Below are 21951 nucleotides of genomic sequence, written 5' to 3'. Positions count from 1 at the left end.
AAAAGTAATGTTGGTTTAATATTTATCCAATACTGGCATGTATAGTCTTTCCACAATTTAAACCCAAAGATGGTTATCAACCTGTTATCAGTAATTTGGACACAATCCAGCAGTTTTGTTGTCTCCCATAACAACGTGGGTGTAGAAACCAGCTGGTCATTGCGTGGGATGCCTTGTTTACTGTTTCAGCATGCTGGCACAAAAAATATTGGGAGTTCTCTTCAGTATCTCTACTGAGTTACCTTACAGCCACCCCTCACCTTCATTTGGTTTGGCTTTTTTGAAGTATTATAAAATTATCCGTATGAAGCAGCCTTCCACATGTGCTCTACTATGGCAGTACTGTACTGTAGCATTGTCTGATGATCATCCTTTTTGAAGGGAAGCGAGGTCTGATACTGGACGTCACAACATGTCGAACATGCAGCATTAATTAGAGCATGTTGAGACACAATTCCACAGTCTCTTAGTTAATCCCGGTGTAATTAATTACGCAAAGAAAACTTCTTGCAAGGCGATTTCATTAAAACCAAAAAAAGATTATTTTTGTTAATATGAGTAACTCCCTCCTCAACCAGGAAGATCTTGTATTTTATTCTAAAAACGACAAACTCTTCAGCGGGCATCTTTTTGTTGCTCTGTCTTGCAGCATTAACTCATTTTACTAGAGTAGGTGGGATGTGGACGGCTGTCCGACAGAAAAATATTGTGGTCCAGTTTTGAAATAAGTAACGCATGGTTGATTAGAAATCACTGAAGACCATGACAATTTCAGATTATGCTGTTATTGAAATGTTCCTGTCACATTCATTGGACATGGTGCCTCTATCTAGGAATGTTAGCAGAATCATCATTTTTATTTGCTGCATGCCGATATATTTTTATACAAAAATAGTATTCAGTATGCAGCAGGAAAGCGGAAACTGAATGTTATGACGCATATAGTGATTATGTAACTCATGGAACAGAAATATCTATATTTGGCAAGCGGAGGGTGAGAGGGTTATCTGTGTCTCAATGTTAAAATGTATGCACTGTTTAATATAATGAGTTGTTTGTCTTCACAGATCTTTATATTGACAAGACAGAAGAACCATATATCCAGCTGAGTCAAGTGAGCGTCACACTGTGTGGCAGCAAGGCTGTGGCTGAGTGCTTCATGATGGGATACTTTAGGTCATCATGGCAGAGGACTTCCTCCACAGCACCTGACCTATCACGGCTGCATTCTTGGATGCCGCTGTTCTACTTTTGATGGCATCATTCTGCTGTCAAGCACTAAAGTTTAAGCAAAACAAGAGGAAATTATGAAGTCAACTGAAGTGGTAAAATTGTATCGAATTCAGTCAACTTAAACCCATTATCCAGTTAATGATTTAGCTTGAACTCTGTAGCCTGGCACAGGCAGACGCATCCCACGTGTCTACCTGAAACTGTCCTTCCGTTTTATGGAGGCCTTGCATAGTCGCCTGACGACTGGGGAGCAGTCCGGAGGTCAAGAACATTGTCAACCAGAGTCTCCTCACCGAGGCCCGCAGCGCAAGTCTCCCTCTAAGCCCCGTCGGCAACAGCGAACTGGCTCCCCGAAGTCCCATGCCACACTACAGCAACCCAAACAGTCCAGAAGACAGCCTCCTGAACGTAAACGTCTCAGGCACCAGCGGCAGAGCCTTGACTCAGATACAGCACTGGAACACAAACATGAGGCAACAACAGCAACCGCAGTTTCTAGTTTGTCACCAGGAGTCCCATGTTCCTCAGCGGGTGGACCCACCCAGTCTAAACCTGAAACCCAGGAGGGCATCCCAAAACAGAAACGTGAGCGTAAGCCTCAGAGACCAGGCAAATACGTCTGCACTTACTGTGGCCGGGCATGTGCAAAGCCTAGTGTCCTACAGAAACACATTCGCTCCCACACAGGTGAAAGACCCTATCCCTGTGCCCCGTGTGGCTTCTCTTTTAAGACCAAGAGTAACTTGTACAAACACCGCAAATCACACACCCACAAGGTGAAGGCAGGGCTGGCACTTGGCGAGCCAAGATCTTTAGAGGAGCAAGTCACTGAGTCAGAAGATGAAACCAGACAGCTATCATCAGCATCTTCCCTTACAGAAAGACGAGGCAGTGAAGCCTCGATCAAGAGTCATGAAACAGACGGGGCCAAAGATTGCACTAGAGGAAACGATGACTCCTACGCAGTGAAAAAGAGACTGGCCTTGCGTCTAAGTAGAGGAAAACGTGGCCCTCTAGACTCATCTGACGAAAAGACCTCATCTCTAAGTTTAGGGAGTAAAGGTAGTACAGAATCAGGCTATTTCTCTCGCTCTGAAAGCACTGAGCAGACACAGGACAGCCCCCCGAACACAAGTGCCAAAAGCTATGCAGAGATCATCCTTGGCAAATATGGACGTCTTGGACACCTACAGAGGATGTCTCGGCACCATAACCAGCTGCCCTCTGGTCAGGAGGATAAAAGCATCCCATTCACAGTCCCCAAGAAGCAGGTCATTGACCATATCACCAAACTCATTACTATCAACGAGGCAGTGGTAGACACCAGTAAAATTGACAGTGTAAAACCAAGGAGATTCTCACTCTCCAGGAAGAATAGTTCAGAGTCTCAGAAGAGTTCATCTGTGAAAGAAACACTGATTCACAGCCCTAAAGCTGGAGATCTGGGCTATAAAAATAGTGGCTCCATCACCATGGGAGTTCCATGTGAAAAGTTTCATCATCCATCCCTAAATGTGGAGCAGCCAGCTGGCCAAACATCCACCGCCCCATTGGTGAGAAGTCACTCGATGCCATCTGCAGCTAGTTCATTTGACGCCTCCAGCGGTGGCCTCAGTAAGTTCCGCTTAAGTCAGTCCTTTGATGAACGACGGCCTTCCGAAACGCAAGCATCCCGTCGTTATGGGATGCTAAGACGGCAGCCAGCTATTGAAATCCCACTTGGTGCCGAACTTACAAAAGAGGAACACGAGGGTTCTCATTCACTTTACCCTGACAGAGTTACCACTGTGCCTGACCACACGCAAAGCCCACCGCAGCCATACGAGTGTGAGGCCTGTGGCACTGGATGCAACGATTGGGAAGGTTATAAGAAACACAAGCAAAGCCTGTGCTTAGCACATCATCCCAGAAATGAGGTGGTAGTTAGTCAAACGGGGTGCTCACAGCTAATTAATCATGCAGTCAGAGCAGGAGCTTCAGCAATGCGCAAGAGAAGGAAAGCAGAGAGTTTAGAATTCGATGATCCCTCTTCGCCTTCATTACCCTCTCCAGCCCTCTTATCAGGACAGTGTAAAGATGAAAGCAGTGTAGCCTACGAAGGCCCCAGAAGACTTGCGCTACAAACCTGTTCAGTAATTCAACACACTAGTTCATTTGAAAAACAAGAATCTTTGTGCAATGAGAATCAAGGCACTGAGGCGACAATAAACTCTCCACCTCTGGAAGACTATCAACCGGTGCCTCAGAAACAATCTCAACAGTCGAGAACACTAACAACTACAAGTCTGGTCCGTCAACACAGTGTGCGGGTTCCAGAAATACTGGTCACAGAGGATTCCAACATGAGCACAGCGACCTCAAAAAAGCCGACCACCACAGCAAAACATTCAGAGAAACCTGATGAGTTTCAGTGGCCACAGAGAAGCCCCTCTCTGGCCCAGCTCCCCATTGAAAAGCTTCCTCCAAAGAAGAAGCGCTTACGTTTAGCCGAGGCTGCCCAGTCCTCCGGGGAATCCAGTTTTGACTCTGTATCCCTGCCCCACAGCCCCAGTCAGGATAGCAGTGCATCCTATGCATCCAGCCGTTCCACGTCCTTTGAAGAGTCAAATAGACCAGACATGGAGATGGCAGGATCAACTCCACTGAGGAGATCTAGAGCTCCTCACATGTTGACGGTGCCTGGGGTGCATCAGCATCGAGAGATGAGGCGCTCTGCATCCGAGCAGGCGCCTCATGACCCACAGCCGAGCGTCCTAATGGCTGAGAGCCGCAGTAAGTCTTTTGACTACAGTTGTCTGTCCCCTGAGCGCTCTGCAGTTGGCTGGAGGGAAAGAAGAAAGTGTCTCCTTATGAGACACACTGCTATCAGAGATCCAGATGAGGAGGAGCATTGTACCGTAGCGAGCCGTAGTCCTGAACATGTCAGCTCCACCACATCTTCTCAAGCAAGCCCAACTTCTGTGTACTGCAGCAGGTCCCCTACTTCTCCTTCATCAGGTGACGCAGTCTTGCGTAATCCAGTGAGATTACAATGCAAAGAGATCTTCTCTCAGTGGAAACTCAGTCAAAATATTCAGTTAACGGGCAGCACAGAACTCCCATCTGTTGATCCTGTAAAAGAAGAGGCCTCACACACCCATACAGAGCAGCCTCCTCCTCAAGCACCACAGCCCTATCTTACACATGGACCATCAGGGGCAGCTAGAGCTCGCTACCTCCCCATGTCTACAGGCCTGAAGCTAGAGATTCCTTTACTACACAGTGATTATTCAGAGGCGGTCCGAGTGAGTCCCTCCCACATCCAGCGCTCTGTCCCTCACATCACTCCCAGTCTGGAGTTACTGAGGCCCGTAACATCTCCTGCAGTAGCAGTGCGTCTCCAAACAGACACCCTCACCCTAGCATGCGCCATATACACCACGTTTTCTCAGTCTACCTCCCCCGGGCCCCAGGAGGCGGTTGATGCCGTTTCACACAATATAGGTATCCCAACAGCTGAATACAGAAACCATAGGAACATAAGTCCAGACGTTCAGTTGTGGTCTGACGATGGTCTGAGGACATCAGGCTCAGGGGGCAATAAGCGCATGCTTTCCCCATCAAACAGCATGGAGCTCCCCCCTGAGTCACAGCAGCAGCAGAAACGAGTGAAAGAAGAAGAGGAGGGGGAGGTGGGATGTGTTGACAAGGCATCAGTGGACACGTGCAATCAGGAAGTAAAAAGAGAGAATCAGACATGTCTGCCCAGTGTTTGTTCTCCCATCACACATGGTGGACCATCATACCCCAGTCTGCTGTCCAGCACCTGTAATAGCTGGTGCTATTTGAACTACATTAAACCAAACCCGTCTGCTCTGGATGAACAGAAGCCCTCAGTGTATTCATCGTGGTCCACTAGCGGCTATGACCCCAACCCACCTGGCCTCTCCAGCAAGACAGCTCTCTCTCTGCTGCACTGCAAGCAGAGGCTCAGTCCTTCCATCTACACCATATCCCCCATGTCAGTCAGGACAACTGAGTCAGTGGAGCAAGAGCACAGCAAAAGACCATGCTCCACTGAGGTAATTACAACACTAACCACTGATTACAATTGTCTGTAAATCTGTAAGAGAGCACTGTGTTAAAATCGACTACCACAAGGGAATATTCTGGGAATTTCACATTCAGTAGATCGATCAAAACGCAGGGCACGGAAGTCTGAGAGGTAGGTGACATGGGATAAGGAGTGAGTCAAATTGAAATAGATGGTTGGTGCCAAAAGTTAAGGAATCCTCTAGACCAAGGGTCTTCAACTTTTTTTAAGTTAAGGACCCCTTAAACGGATCATGGACCTGCTACTACATGTATTGTAGAAAGTTAAGTTGCATATTAAACTGGGCCTACAATAACGTGTTGGCTGCCTAAAGCCTTTATTTTTTAGTGCATATAATACTAAGCTATTAATATAATAATAGTGGCATGATTTTATAAATCATGTTTTAATGTTAAACATTGCACAGTGCATGTTAAGACATTTACATTTTTTCAAAACTTTCAAAAAATCTACAATAATTTGGTGGGCCCCCTGCAGTAACTCTAAGGACCCCCCTAGGGATCACCGGACCACCTGTTAATGATCTTTGCTCTAGACCCCAAATTTAGGGTAAATTGATCCAGGGGTCTCCCTGACATTGTTAAAGGACAATTCCGGCGCAAAATGAAACTAGGGGTTAATAACATAACAGTCATGACCAGTCGAATCACGAACGCTATGTTTGAGCTATGTTACTGGTAACTGGTTGCAAAGCTTTACAAAAATGACACCCAAAGGAAAAATATATATATATATATCTGTGCTTTAACAAATGCTATTAAACACATTCAATGAGACTTCCCAATTTTTGTCTCCCTGGGCATGCTGGAGCAGAGTTGGTGAATTTGCCCATGTCTCTTTCGGGTGTAGGTCTACAACAGCCAGTCTTACTGCAGAGACAACCAGGGAACGAACAATGGACAGCAGTCAGCAGATGAGGACAGGTCAAACAGAAAAGAGGAGGTGGAGGAGGAGGAAAAGAACGAGGAGGAGGAGGAAGTACATTCATGCTCCAGAAATAAACAACCTCCCGAAGTTTGGATCTCTGAGAGAGAGTGAGTATGAACTTGTGAACAGCTCAGCGCTGTGTAAGATGCATGAGAACATTAGCTTAGAACGTCCAAGTTTACTGGTGACATTCTCTCACACTGTATTTACAGTGTTAAATCCCTCATTACTTACAGTTTTGAGGCCTTGCGTCACATATTGTGGTATGTTGTGGAAACTGTCTGTCCACCATGTTGGAGAGGCCATCGGTTGGCTGTCTGCACCAACAGAGCCCATCTGTTGAGGGGCCGAAGCCAGGAAACCACCTAGCTTCCTTTCGGCCTGTAGAGATTAATTTACACCAACCATCATGGCCATTCACATGTTGCGGCAGCATGTTACATTCTCTTACACTGACACCAATGGAGAGAGTAGAAAATATACAGTACGTACATTAGTCATGAAAGGGAGCCTGACATACTGAATGGAATTGAGCAGTAAGAGACAACTTGAATGACGAATAAACATTTATTTTTATTAGGCTACTGTAGGTGTTTATATGTAGTAAAATCAGACTCCTGGATCCCACTGTTATCATTTCGTACATGTAATTGGATGGAATGCCTTCTGATGTAATTTTTTTTAATGCCATTGCCATAGAAAATGCTTCTTTCTGATTGGCTGGCAAGTGTCTGTTAAAACTGTATAACAGGACACCTCGAACTAACATTCAACATACAGTTTAACCACTGTTCTAAATCAGTTGGAAATGCAGCATATTAAATGGTTTCTTAAAATGCGAGGAACCATAGCAACCATACTTCTGCTTAATGCTGTATTACCAGATAATAACTATCACTGCTTAATGCTGTATTACCAGATAATAACTATCACTGCTTAATGCTGTATTACCAGATAATAACTATCACTGCAATGGACCAACGATGTAAAACTAACTCTGCCCGAGGTGTCCTGATTTAGAAAATAATGGACTCTTTGTTCAGGACACACTTTATAATGTCACTTGAGTTTGTTGTTCAAGCAAATGTGATCTTTTTTTTTTTTTTATGATATTGAAATGTAAATGATGAAGCTATAGTCAGAAGTCAGAAAAAGGAATCATTTAACAAACATAATAACAAACAGCGATGACTGACTCTAAAGTAAAGTAAAATGCAGCATGCAAACATGCAAGGTGTGAATTTATTTGGACACCGCTCTTTGATTTATTGTCTCAATTGAAGCACGCACACATGTCTTAAATTAATTTGCGGTGAGGTTAAACCAGACTCGCTCAGTACTTCTGATACCCATCAGAAATAAACACTGCTGCGATGCAGGCCAGTGCAGGGAGGTGCCATCTGTGTGTCTCTTTTTGGTTTGGGAGTGTGTCTGTGAACAAATCCCTGTTGTGACTCATGTTGACGCTCATCACAGCCATCCTAAAAGAGTGAGTCATCTTCACGCCTGCTCGCTTTCTCCTTCTCTGTCTGTTCAGTCTGTCTGAGGGACAAAAAAGACCAAACGGAGGCAGCAAGGTAGTCCAGCATTGCCATTTTTGTTGTTGGGAAGGCAAGGGCGACTAGACTCAAATCTTTGCTGTGAATAGGCGTTCCATGAAAAGCCGATGAATATAGCCGCTTTACGGTGTAGGAGTACAGTGTCCCTGCAAAGTGTTTCTCTTTCATTAACTTGAAAGTTTTTCAAGACTGTAAAAGCCAGCGTTTATGATACCTGGCGAGTTTATCCAGTCGCGAAGCCTGCAGTGGAAATAGAAGAAAAAACAGCCGATTATAATCAGAACGATTGTTTGTCGTAGGAATGTTTTCATTTTCTGCGTTTTTTCATGCTTATTTGGAGCAGCAGCTGGTCTGGGCCAGGGTTTCCTTCCCTCTCTGGTCTGCTTTTATTGGCTGGCTGCAGCAAACCCCGGACCTTGGGCCACATCGTAGGCTCCCCCTTGTTTGGACTGGGTGGTGGTGTGAGCTCTGATGGGGTTATAAGGCAGTGGGAGGAGTAGGAGGGGGGGGGGTCTGGTTTTGGCTTATGAAAGCTGCTCTGTTGAAGCTAAAGTGGGTGCCTCGCTGAGGGACCCTCAGTGCACACGGAGGGGTGGACCCCGGGCCCAGCTGCCACAGTGTGAGCTCACTGTGTAGTTAAGGCCAAACAGATAGCACACTTACACACTGGATAAATACAGGCACTAAAAAGCTGCTTACAGGTGCTAAAGGGCCTGCAGCCTGTCTGGCAGCTCCACTTACACTCATATTGATTGTGACTCTTATCCTGAGAGGAGCAGCATCAATAGACAGGGAAAAGCTCTGAGGATGAAACTTAACGCTGCATTCACACCGCCTGCGTCGGCCATCCGACAGCGCGGCGAAAACGCGAGTCTGTCCCATTTATTTTGAATGGAGGTAGTGCGTTTAGGCGGGAAACAAAAAAAACGGCAGCAGCATGCCCGACGTCACGCTGCGGTGGCCAATCATGTACCCGATCGAACTTGTCATTTTGTTTTGAGGCGGTGTGAGAGTCCCGTACACTGCCAACGCCGCACAACCCTGCGTCAAATTGCCGGACCCCCCTTTTTTTTTGGGGGGGGGGGGTTCTGAACGCAGCTTAAACCTCTTGCTCTCTTCACACCTGCAGATCAAATGAGAAGTATGGTGTCATGCATGGTGGAGGTGGAGGGGAGTGCCAATGTAAGGACTGTGGGTTCCACCTTAAGAATACCAGTGTGCTGCAAAAATGCACCCATCGCATCACAGAATCCCCCCCATCTAACTGCAAACACTGTAAACTTTCTCTCAACGCCAAAGGTAAGGAAAGGGTGTTTGTTTTTGTATTATCTGTGGTCACTGTGCGTCCATTATGAGCTCAGCCTGTCTTTTGTGTTTTACAGGAAGCCTCGTCAAACACCTGAGATCGGAGGCACGTGGAAAAGAAACCTGTTGTTACCCAGATGGCAACGATGAAGGTATGCTATGTTCTTCGGTTTATTTTAATGTACTAATCTACTGAAAACCAGTGTTTTCTACCACTGCACGTTTGATTCTAAAACACTTTTTTAAGTCCGACTGAAATGAAACTCTTAATACAGAGCTGCTTTGAAAATTACTGTACTCTGGTTTTTTTTGTCAGCATACCATTAGCATCTACATGAGCTTTAAAGTGCTCATATTATGCTCTTTTTCAGGTTCATAATTGTATTTAGAGGTTGTACTAGGTTAGGTTTATGAGGTTTAATTTTCAGAAAACACCATATTTTTGTTGTACAGCACATTGCTGCAGCTCCTCTTTTCACCCTGTGTGTTGAGCTCTCTGTTTTTAGCTACAGCGTGAGGCATCTCACTTCTGTTCCATCTTTGTTGGGAGTCGCACATGCGCAGTAAGTACTGCTAGCCAGTCAGAAGCCGATTATGAGGCTGTGCCACGCTAGCAGCTAGGCGAGCATTATAACGTGTGTTACAAAGTGACGCACGTTCGTCACGGAAGTAAAGGCTGGACTACAACAGAGCTGTTTGGAGCAGTTTGTGAACAGTGTTTTCTGTTGGAGATGGTAAGTCCCTTTGGGGTGGACTTTGGGCTTTTTTCACTTTGTAAACCTAGAACGTGCACAAAAAAGATATATAACACAATAAAGGAAAGGGAAAAAGCCAAAAAGCATAATATGAGCACTTTAAAACATGTAAGCTTTCTTTGTAATATCTCCTTTTGGACACGCCTTGTGTTGCATCATGGTATGTTGATTAAACAACCTAACAAATATCCACAGGTGGAAAATGTTCGGCTGTAGTCCAATGAACTGCTTATTGACCTGATGTGTTTCAGCAATGAGGAAGTGCCTTGACGCCTGTGTTTTGTCTTTTAACCTCCTGTCTATACCAGATGTGGGAATGTTTTGCATAGTGTGCGGATTGACATCTGCTACTTGTGATCACCTAGCGGCTACATTTGATCAAATACCTGAGCAGTTTTATAATACATATAACGTACAGAGCTGGAAGAACATAAGAGAGTTACTTCTCCAGCAGTCCGACAAACACCGACCACTCTTTACATAGCATCATTAATTAGATCAGTTCTCTGCCCACACAGCACCTAGATCAGCTGTCCACAGTCATGTTACTGGTGATCATGATGATCAGGGGCGTCGGACTGGGGGGAAAAGGGGGACTGAGTACCCAGGGCCCTCATGTGAGGAGGGCCCAAAAAGATGCTAGAATGAATAGCTGGAGGGGCCCATAGAAAATGCCTTTCCACAGGGCCCAGAATTTTGTGCTACGCCCCTGATGATGATCATGGTTACTGGTCAGACTGTGTTGGCATTATTGTTTTATTATGTGATGTTATAACAAGTTGATATCGTAACAGAAGTTGTCTGAGTGTTGCAGTTTGAAAGGTGTGCTAATACAATAGCCTCGATGGCTCAGCTGTCAGTCAAACACGTACACCGGCCTGCCCACTCAGACACTTGGAAACTAAAGGAGCATTTCTGATGTACGTCAGAAGACCTTATTTACGTCCTCTTTTACGTAAAAAATATGAACAGTAAATTTGAAATTCACTTCACAAAAAGAGATAACTTTTGTGATTTCAGTTGTGATTTCAGTTTCAATCTCTAGGTATGGTGAAGGGGATGTGATGATGTGGGGCTATTTTAATTCCAAAGGCCAAGGGAACTTTATCAGGATCATAGTATCCTGGATCCATGAAATAACTGGCCTTTAAAAATAAAAGAAATCTACCTGCCTCTATGGGAATTTAACATAAGGGTGTGTATACTTATGCCCCCCCCCCCTGTATTTTAAGGAAGAACATTTATTTATTTATGATACATTATTCATTCACAAAGGAAATTGGTGTCCTTAAAGGTTGAATTTTTCCTAATTTTTTTTTTTTATTCTTTAGCTCTACTTTAGCATGGGTTCCTAAACTTATGAGCAGCACTTTATATATAGAGTGAGATTTTCATCTCTTTTTTTTTAATATAAATCAGGTCTTGGTGCTGTATAAATACTGTGAAAGTTTCGAAATGCTCAATCCACAGACAAATGCACATAACCTGTATTCAGAAACTATGTCTTTAAACGAGGCGTCAGGACTTGTGATGTCACATCTATATATATATATATATATATATATATATATATATATATATATACACGCAGATTAATCCATTCCATATTGACGTTTGCATACAGACGAAAATCTGGTGCCACTGATATGTCTGCTCTTCTCTCTGATGCTCTGAAACAGACGTTACAGGAAACACAAACCACGCTGCATGTGACGCTAGTTAACACAATACTCGACAGCAGCTAACGTTAGCCTCCCGCTAGCTAGTAGCTGGATTATTCATAATAATAAATAATAATATAATAAAATGGATAAACAATTATAACATTTTACTCATAATGCCCTCTACACAGTAGATAAAGTAGATAGTTATTGGCTTTATTATTTATCATTGGTTAGAATCTCAAGCACGGTGACTGCCCATACTTCTATCTACTGCTGTAGCCTGAGCCACATGCAGTTGACCCTTGAATTCATTAATAGCCTCAAACAGTGCACTAATTCTGTTGGCTTATATACTTTCACTTTGATTGAGCTTCAACATTTCACATTTGTTTGAAGAGAAATGCAAACATTGGTTAGGAGCATATCAAGATCTTGGGCGTCCAAAGATGGAAGATATGTGGGGAGAAACATGGGAGAGGCTCTTATACGTTACACCCAGGGAAAAAATGTGCTCGGCTGGTATGAACTGCAAAACACAAAGCACCTTACATCTAATACAGTTCCATTTGTAATGTCTACACATTGCTGCAGTTAGGAAAGTTAAGACTTCAATAACAAGGTAAAATTCAATTGAAAGAAAATCCATTTTTTAAAGTTTCTACCAGAATAGGAAAAAAGCATCAAGCACCAACGCAATTCGGGCAAGAGGGTTGTTATATTAAAGAGGCGCTATGCAGTTTTGGCCATTTCTTCACTGTTTTCTGGCTTTTTGCTGGCAGGTTTCTCCATAGAGCTCCCCCTACAGCTTCGGAATAGATATTTGGCAGCTCCTTTGTTTACTTGTGTCTGACTCCTCGCTCGGTCAATCTGCCGTTTCCTCTTTCTCTGTTCCTCCGACAATGCTTTCCTAGCTTTCTGCTTCTTTTTAGCCGGCTCAGCCATAACGATAGTGTGAAAAACTCCATCGCTACCTTGTTAGCCGGTTCCTAAATGGGCGTATGTGTGCAGTGCCGTGAAGCAATTCGTTACATCGCGAGACCTGATATCACGCGATACTTCCTGACGCTGAGGCCGGCTGCTCACCGGCCGAAAGTTGCAAGGGTGGTTTTTCCGCTCACAGGCGCTAGGGGGGGGCAAGACGACCACCGTTCAACCCAAAAAAAGTCATATAACCATTCCAATGATTCCCAAGCTGTTCAGTTAAGGTAAATTAAGCTAAAAGAAACTGCATAGTTCCCCTTTAAAGCGTAACTCTCGCCAAAATGCAACCTAGGGTCTTTTTTGTGAATGTACCCGAGTCAAACTTTCCTTTTTTAAAAGCATATTTAGGACTGAAGCGCCACTTTTAAGATTTACCGTATTTTCGGTCAAATGGCCTTTTGAATGGGAGTGCTAGGGGCACTACTATGATCGCATCAAAATCACTATTTTTAAAACACAAGAAGCCTCGACACAACATGAGACTTTGCTCCAAGTATCACCAGGGGCTCTACACATGAACTCCAGCATTGAGGACATTGTTTGTGTACACACAGTTTACTAAAAAAGGTTTTGAACAACTCACTTTAGCAGTTGGTTTTTCCGCTCGCCGCCATCTTGCCAGTCAAAAAGAATCAATCTCTGAATGCGAATGAACGCATCTATTGATTTTAGTATTGTTTCTTATATGAGTCTCCTTTTTCAACTACAAGGTCAATATTGTTTTTCACTAACGACAAAACGACACATTATCCGTGTATTTGTATGGAACTAAGCTTTACCAGCTTTCCATTTTAACTCTCCTCCCTGTTACGTTGCATTCGGAGATCGACTCTTTTTGACTGACAAGATGGCGGAAAAACCAACTGCTAAAGTGAGTTGTTAAAGCCTTTCTTTTTAGTAAACTGTGTGTACACAAACAATGTCCTCAATGCTGGAGTTCATGTGTAGAGCCCCTGGTGAGACAAAGTCTCATGTTGTGTCGAGCCTTCTTAGTGTTTTAAAAATAGTGATTTTGATGCTATCATAGTAGCACTCCCATTCAAAAGGCCATTTGACCAAAAAGCGAAAATACGGTAAATCTTAAAAGTGGCGTTTCCGTCCTAATTATGCTTTTAAACGAAAGTTTGACTCGGGTACATTCACAAAAAGACACTAGGTTGCATTTTGGCGAGAGTTACGCTTTAACCCGACGTGGCTTTTAACTTGCCCCAGGCCGTCGGGCAACCCCTATTATTGAACCTGTGTGTTGAAAAGAGACATTTTTTTCCTGTCCCAGGAGTCCGTGGAGAACGTTCACTTCACCCCGATAAACAAAAAGATCCTGAGTACTCTGATCTGGGGAAAAGTCGACCTGATGAGGATGACGATGCAAGGGACAAAGATGGCAGACGTGATGACGACAACCGCTCTATGGCGGCTGGAAGCTCTCACACGGCCTCTTCTGACAGTGTGAAACCAGAACCCAGCCAATCCATCCCGCTTCCCCCTAAGGATTCTACCCAGAAGAGCTCGGCCAGCGCCAGGAGGGCTCTGTTCGCCCGCAGACGCTTTGACGCTTCGACATCAGCGTCCTCTGGAGGCTCCCGTTCTCCAGGTACTCAACCCGTGGTTCCACAGAAGGAGCCGTCTCCACCTCGGAGCCCCCCACCCGGGCCTCATTCCCCATCCAGTTGCCATGTCTCCCCCTCCGCTCTGAGACCAGTCTCCCCTGTTAGAAGTCTTTCTCCTATAATAGTTCAGTCCCATGGATCAGAGTTCTCTGGGCCTCCAGGCTGCCTGGCAGACACCTCTGCTCCGTGTCGAGCCTGTCTTCACCCAAGAGGCCGACCGTCTACAGCAAGACTGGTGAGTCACTTCAGCTTTTGCTTCAAAAAAACATTGTGTAATAGGCCTGCACAATATATAGTTTATTCTATCATGATCGCGATATCAACTTGCGCAATAAAAAACACATCGCGAAAGACACTCAGAGATTCTTTGAGTTAGTTGAAAGACCGTAGAAAGCTGCAATTTAAAATGTAAATGCCATTTTATTTTTTTAGTGGTACCTTTTTATTTTTAATTCAATGTTTAATTTGTTCAATAAAAGAATGTTGGGAATGATTTCCTTTCATTTGTTTTAAATTAAATGCGCAATTTGTTGTATTTGAGCAGAACACTGAAAGCAGCCGAAATGCAGAACTGAGTACACTTTAATATCTGTTTATTTCTCACAAGTAATATCGTTATCGCCATATTCAACCAATGTACCGCATATCACATATTTTTCTCATATCGTGGAGACACATCTTGAGCAACATTTTCATCAGTTTCCTACATATGACCTGACCCAGCCATTGTCTTATTTTCTCAGTCCGAATCTGTCATGATGCTCTGTTTTTGCCGCGTGTATAATTAACGCTGGTCAAAACGTGGCTTTTGTTCAAACCGCTGTCTTCACTCACCTGTGACTCGATCCATCCCTGTTAGTTTAGCCAAATAAATCCGTTTTTGGCCTCACAGAGCTAATCTTGTGTGGCTCAGTTAAATCCTAGTAAGTCAACATCTAGAACAAATATAGATAGGCTGGTACATATGAGGTTATTTTAAAAGTCGCACATTTATTGGAAAAGGAAGGAAAGGCAACTCTCTTGTTTTATTATCACTCAAACCAAGCCTGCAGCTCTGAAGCCTTAAAATAATGCGGCAGAGCTCCCAAATAGACGCAACATGTTTTCCCTGGGCAGCCGCTGATAAAATGAGGAGCAGGCCGATCGTTAAACACCCAAGATTGGAACCACATGTCCACGACGCAAACAACCGCGGTGAACATCTCAGTTCACCCTAATGAAAAAAAACACGAAAAAAAACCCCATGTCTACTCCAAACTTGTGGTTATGTTATGGTGTAACCTCACCACTTCCTCCTCACACTAATATAGGTCTCATAGGAGTAGATACTAATTCCCATTCTCCGCGTTGTTTTTCACATCTGCACACAGACATTTCTGTTTGCGTGTGAGCTACACATGTATTTGGTAAAGGGGAGCCATTTTTATATACCTAAATATTTGATGGGTGCATATATGTGAATTTGTACCGTGGTCTGGGTGAATACTCCATTCTGATTGGCTGCATGGTGTCCATTAAAAAGTGATATAGGACACCTACTAAAGAGTTCCAGTGAAACGGACTGTTTACCGTTCTAAATTGATGCGCTACGTTAAATGAAAAAGAAAATCTGGTAACACTTGACTCGAAGGTATCTACGTAAGAGTGACATGACACTGTCATGAACACATGACGCTGTCATGACACATGAACCCTAACCCTTGAATGAACTCACAGCAGTGCATCACTGAATGAATATAGGGGAAACACAATAATTGGCGTTATTTTTTTACATAAAAAAATAAAGATTTTTCTGGCATTTCTTGTACAGTTATAGGGGAAACACTGTCAAGGCGTGTCAAGATGCTCTTTAAAGTAACTGACTCGAGACAATGACGGGAAATCTTTCACTGCTGGTCGCTAACTCCCAGCACCTTCCCAGAACGGGGCTTTTAAGGCTCTGACACACCAACCCGACGGCCGACCGTCGGACTGATCAGCCTCCCCGAGTTGGTCAAAAAATGTGCCTTGCAAAACACCGACGGGATTCCGACTTGAGCGTACGTTCTGCGCAGTACGCGAGGCGTAATACGCCTCCATAACAGCAGGTGGTGCTAATCTGTATTGTCGGCCCAAAAAATTAAAACCGGCAGCTGATTGGATGAACGCATCACGTGGGTCTGGCTGCTCCCAGATTTTACAACCGAGAATAATGGCGGCTGCTCGAATACGATCTCATATTTTACGAAGATAGTTCACCGAAAGCGCTTTCTGAAAACATTTTAAGCGAGAAATAGGCCATGCAGTCGCTGAATCTGTCTTCATTTCAGATCGACAAAGGTCAGTTTAAAAGATTTTCGCCAGATTTTGAGAGGCGTTAGTGAGGCTCATCCCGCCGTCATTTCTGGTTAGCACTCCACCAATCAGATTGGCCATTGAGTCCGACTGCCCGCCTTCCGATTCAACATGTCAGATCGGCCCAAATGAAGGCCGACGGCGCTCCGACAGACGACGGCACGGAACACACACCGAAGAGACTCGAGTCACTGACCTCGCCAGACTGTCCGACGGCTGATAATCGGGTTGGTGTGTCAGGGTCTTTTAAATGTTGTTTTCTCAGCACCGAGGCCAAGTAATCGTTGAGTCATTGCTATTCGATCCACAACATCAACAGCTATGGTCACTTTAAAAATCATACTTTTAAATCTACCTCCTTGGCATTCTGTATTTATTTTTTTTATGATTATTTTTATGGGCATTTCCCCCTTTAAATGTGCCGTAGGTAGGACTGTGAAGATCCAGGACTTAGCCAAAAAATTTGAACATCGACAACTTCTCAGTCCCTCCCCCCTTTCTGCTAAAGCCCAAAACAGTCTCCTAAGCCCCTCCCCCCACAAGGGAGAATGAATGCGTGTGAATGAGCAGTGATTGACACGCAGTTAGACACCCCCCCTGGCCCTGATTGGAGCATCTGAACAGAGAGCTGTGGATTTTTGCAAATCGCACTACAGACTGTAGGTGGTGCCAGAGGAGCTGGATCTTTTTATTTATTAACCTGCTTCATGTAGTTCTACTGGAACATAGGGTCAGTTTTAGCAGATATGACAGAAAGTTAGTTTTATAAGTCTTACCTACTGCACCTTTTAACAGTAGGACAGCTCAGACATAAAAGGGGAGAGAGAGGGAGAAGAGCATCAATCGTCAATACATATGTGCCTGCTCTACCAACTGAGCTAACCGCCCTCTCCCCCTCTTTCTTTTTGTTGTAGTCCGTGGATGAGTTTGGTCTGAGCCACATCCCCACACATCCCTCGCGGCCTCGGAGAGCCCTCAACATCCTGAGTCACCTCCCTCTGCACTCCCAGGGGGCGAGCAGGTCCCCGAGCCTCCTGATTCCCATCGGGGGGATTCACATGATTCAGCCCAGGTCCACCCTCCCTCTGTACAGCCTGGTGAGCAGCCCCTTGGCAGCCACAGCCAGCCTCGCTGGGACATCCTGGAGACTAAGGGATGCTCCAAAGGGGAGGTTCCCTCCGCTGCAGCGCCACGATACTCTCAAAGAGCCGTGGCAGCACGGCCAAGCCAGCCCTCAGGACCCGGAGGGGTCGGGGGGAATGTCCGGGAGCGGCCGATCGGACGCTTTATTACACAGAAACCCTCCGAGTCCCGGGACAGAGACCAGGCACCTGGGGGTCGACACAGACACTCATGCTACAGAGAGGTGTGTTTACCCCGAGACCACCCAAGGCCAAAAAAAGGCTCCTTCCTCCCAGACACAACACTGATAGGAGGAGAGTCTGAAAGGGACAGTGCAAAAAGACAAGCAAAAACCTGAGTTTGATGTAAAAACACAGCAGTGGGTTCGGAGACCGAGTACAAAAGGCAAGAGCACTTGAGCACCGCTTCTGAATGACGCTATAATGTAATTATATGAATAATATATATATAGACACTATGTTAGATATGCAGTATGTTTTGTAAGTCTTTTTTTACCCTCTTGTTTGATGTCATCGGTGTTAATTTATTTATGTGCTATTATGCAAATTCTGTACTATATGCAAAAGCAGCTGGAATGAAAAATAGACAAAGTTTTAATCAGTTTCCCTATTAACCCCCTTGGACAGCTCTAATATACTATTGCTGTGTTAATGTACTGTATTACCAGAATGGATATAGAAAGGTACTACAATTATTTATTCACCCCGACCAGTATTTTGAAGTGCAATTTTTATGTCAAGATTGTGGTTTGAAATGTCATTCTTAAAAGCTGTGATTATTATTATTATTATTATTTGTCAGGGTTTTATTATTTTGTTGTGTTGTCTTTGTTTGTGTTCAAAGAAGCAGGGTTACGATCACCTCCTTTTCTATAGAAGTTTCAGATCAAGACGTTTGGAGTGCACTGACAAATAATTTGATATCCAGAGGAAACCTGTTTCACGTATATGGTAGCTACGGTACGGTTCTTTTCATAAACAGATACATGTATTTTTGTGTTGTTGCTTTTATAAATGATACAATCACTCTGCCATTTTCATGTTTGCCATTAAACTTCTCATTTTTACAGATTTATATTACAACTGTGTTACGGGTGTGGTTTTTGAGTTAGTTACTGCTCTACTTTTCCAGTGGAACGTACTGTAAGGCAGCGATGGAATACTCAAGTCCTGGACTCTGACTCGAGTCCGACTCAAGACCCTATTCTCTGGACTCGGGACTCGACTTGGACTTGCGCAATGATGACTTGGACTTGGACTCAGACGCTGGGTTTTATGAAATCAGACTCTGAAGTTGGATGAAGTTTCTGACTACTGTTATGTGTAAGAGGCAGTGATGGAGTACTCAAGTCCTGGACTCTGACTTGAGTCACTATTCTCTGGACTCCTGACTCGACTCCAACTCAAACTCAGGTAATGGTGACATGAATCGGACGCTTCTTTGCTGACTTGGACTCAGACTCGAACACTGGGGACTCGAGACTAGACTCGGACTCGACATTTGGTGACTCAACTACAACACTGTAGTAAGTTTTTTGTAGTAAAATTGTTTAAATGCTAACTGATGTGTAGGAATCAATGGAAATCAATGGTGTCTAGGACAACCTGCAGATACCGTGGCGATGAGCGTGGCACCACCCTGTGGCTGTGCTGAGATTGTACTTGATGTTGAAATTCCACTTCTCAGAATGGAAACCCACAGCCTGCCTTTAATTCTTTTTTTTTTATTTAATTGTGTTGTTTGGCATTGATCTTCCTTCTCGCCTCTGTGCTGACATGGCCACATAAAGGCAGCTCTTCTCTGTTTCCCAGACTGAAGCTGTCACACGTAGCCACTGGGTGGCAGCAGAAAGCCACTTTAAGCCCATCTCGCCTCATGCTGCCTGGGAACTGAAAGGGATGACGTCACACACTGAAGGTATGAAATAAATCATAATACACACACACACACACACACAGCATGAATAATAGAGGGTACTTTCACATTTTTATATCTGAAGTCCATACTGATAGATCAGATCCATGATTCAGCCTATTATTCACTTATGCTTTCCCACCGTTCTACAGAACAACTGTCCCTGTGTTGTATGCCAGTGGCTCCACGGCAACCGGAATAATAAAAGCCAAAGACTTCCATGGAATTGTCATGATGATTTATTCTAGCTTAATTATTTACTGATTTATAATGATGTACAAAGGAGTGCTGTGATAAGGTTCATCTGAAGAAATGAGCCAATCATGACTCCTAATGGGGAAACATTTCAGGGGAATTATTATTATTATTATTTTTTCTTGGGGGGCGAGAGAGGGGGAAGACATGCAGGAAATCGTCACAGGTCGGATTCGATGCCTGGAGGCATAATCCTCTCAGTATATGTGCGTCTGCTCTACCCACTGAACCAACCCGGCCATGATTTCAGGGGATTTCTATAGCAAAACTGAGAATTACAGGCAATATGTGAACATTTGCTATTACTTACAGTATTCTTGTCATCTTGGCAGTGTAATATGTATGTACTGTATATCGTCGCTGTCGGGTGACCATGTCCAAATTAATTGCTTTTCAGGAAATGAAAAAAGGCTAATTTGAAAACATTTTATTGAGCTATTTCTTCTCACACAAAGTCAAACAAAATCACCTTGTCACTGTTTAAATATTTATAAAACCCACAGACAGACGTAAAGGGTGACCAATAGTATTTATTTATGAATGAAAATATGAAATGATATATGTAGATACGATACATGAGTAAAATATTAATATATACACTCACCGGCCACTAAATTAGGTACTACTGTACAATCTAATGGGATTCAATACAGCAGCTATGCCATGAATGTTTGAGTTTTTCAGTTTTTGTTGTCGCCGTCAGAAAGCTAACGATTCTACTTTGTTTATCACAGTTAGTGGTGGTGTTGTACCGCAGTGCATTGTATTAAAAGATGTTTCCAATGTTCTGCTCCTCTCATGTATGTACGTAAATGGCATGGACCAAATATTAGAAACGCCTCTCAATATACTGGAAGGTAATGCAGTCCAGTTCAACACCACTGGAAACTAAAATCTCCATAATAACCATGTAGTAAAATGGGGCATTAATATCTTTGTAAAGGCAGGATTTATGGCATTATGGAGTTGTAGCATTGGCTCACATTAGATTGTACAAGTGTACGTAATGAAGCGGCCGGTGAGTGTATATATCAATAAGTAAGCTCAAATATGACATTTAAAGAAAATTACAGTACGAGATTACTATTACCTAGGGCTGTCAAACGATTAATTTTTTTAATCGCAATTAATCGCTGAATGTCTATAGTTAATCGTGATTAATCGCCTATTTTATCACATGATTAAAATTCTATTATTTTGCATTTCAGAACAGTTTTTAAGTACATAATAACAATGGAAAGCCATTCTTACCAGTGTATCTTGATTGGGAATCAAATGATTGCCAATGACCTTCACTGCCACCCATATGGCAGCGCACCCGACCCCAGTGGTTCCTCCCACAGGTGGTGGGCCCATGGGATGGAGGGATGTCCGCCACGTAGCTTTTTCGGGCTGTGCCCGACCAGGCTCCGTGGTAAACCCGGCCACCAGACGCTCGCTGACGAGCCCTCCATCTGGGCCTGGCTCCAGACGGGGGCCCCGGGCTTCCTCTGGGCAGGGTCACTCCATCTCTACCTCGGTCACACAAAAAGTATTATTATTATTATTATTATTATTATACATTAGACTAGGGCTGCAGCTATTGATTATTTTAGTAATCAAGTATTCTACCGATTATTCCATCGATTAATCGGATAAGAAATACTTTTGTTTTATTGAAGAGCAATAATAAACAATAGTTTGGTTACATTTTCGGAAAAAGCAACATTTGTGTTGCCTACATTGCTTACAATATCATCTCTCAAAAAACTAAACATATGAAGTGCATTTAAGTGCCATATTACATTGTAAAATAAAATAAAAAAACACTTTCTGAAATGACATCAACCTCACATGCACAATACGTAGCAGTGACCACAATCTGATCTAAAGAGCCGACTTGTTGACTATCCCTTCGGAGAAACAGCTGATTGTTGCGCACCACTCTCTCTCTTCACGGAGAAACAGCTGATCAATGATCTACTAGCATAAGTGTAACAGAGCTGTGTGACATTGTAATTAAATATATAAATACAAATAGGTTTAGTATAACTAATATTTACATATACTTATATTTACATATAGGCCTACGACATCAACCTCACATTAAGGCCTACATTAAACGTACATAAACATGACCTTAAGTTGTGCAACTTTCACTTTCAGAACTACAAGTTTCATCCTGAGACTGATCTGTAT

General features: G+C 43.7%; 1 protein-coding gene across 1 annotated transcript; it reads left to right on the top strand.

Annotated features, from left to right (window-relative positions):
- Positions 1-1448: 1448 nt before the first annotated feature.
- On the top strand, positions 1449-18393 carry hivep3a (HIVEP zinc finger 3a). Its single transcript, XM_078267694.1, has 6 exons — positions 1449-5294; positions 6176-6360; positions 8942-9111; positions 9195-9269; positions 13794-14362; positions 17376-18393. The coding sequence occupies exons 1-6, from the start codon at positions 1449-1451 to the stop codon at positions 17889-17891; spliced, it is 5361 nt and encodes a 1786-aa protein (XP_078123820.1). The 3' UTR covers positions 17892-18393.
- Positions 18394-21951: the final 3558 nt, after the last annotated feature.

This window comes from Sander vitreus, chromosome 14 (assembly GCF_031162955.1).
Source record: "Sander vitreus isolate 19-12246 chromosome 14, sanVit1, whole genome shotgun sequence".
Lineage (NCBI taxonomy): Eukaryota > Metazoa > Chordata > Actinopteri > Perciformes > Percidae > Sander > Sander vitreus.
The sequence above is the reverse complement of the archived record's forward strand: the minus strand, read 5'-3'. Positions and strand labels throughout refer to the sequence as shown.

Coding starts and splice junctions, on each gene's coding strand:
- hivep3a (XM_078267694.1), top strand. CDS start 1,449: ATGGAGGCCTTGCATAGTCGCCTGACGACTGGGGAGCAGTCCGGAGGT. Junction 5,295..6,175: donor AAAGACCATGCTCCACTGAG/GTAATTACAACA, acceptor TTTCGGGTGTAG/GTCTACAACAGCCAGTCTTA. Junction 14,363..17,375: donor GACCGTCTACAGCAAGACTG/GTGAGTCACTTC, acceptor TTTTTGTTGTAG/TCCGTGGATGAGTTTGGTCT.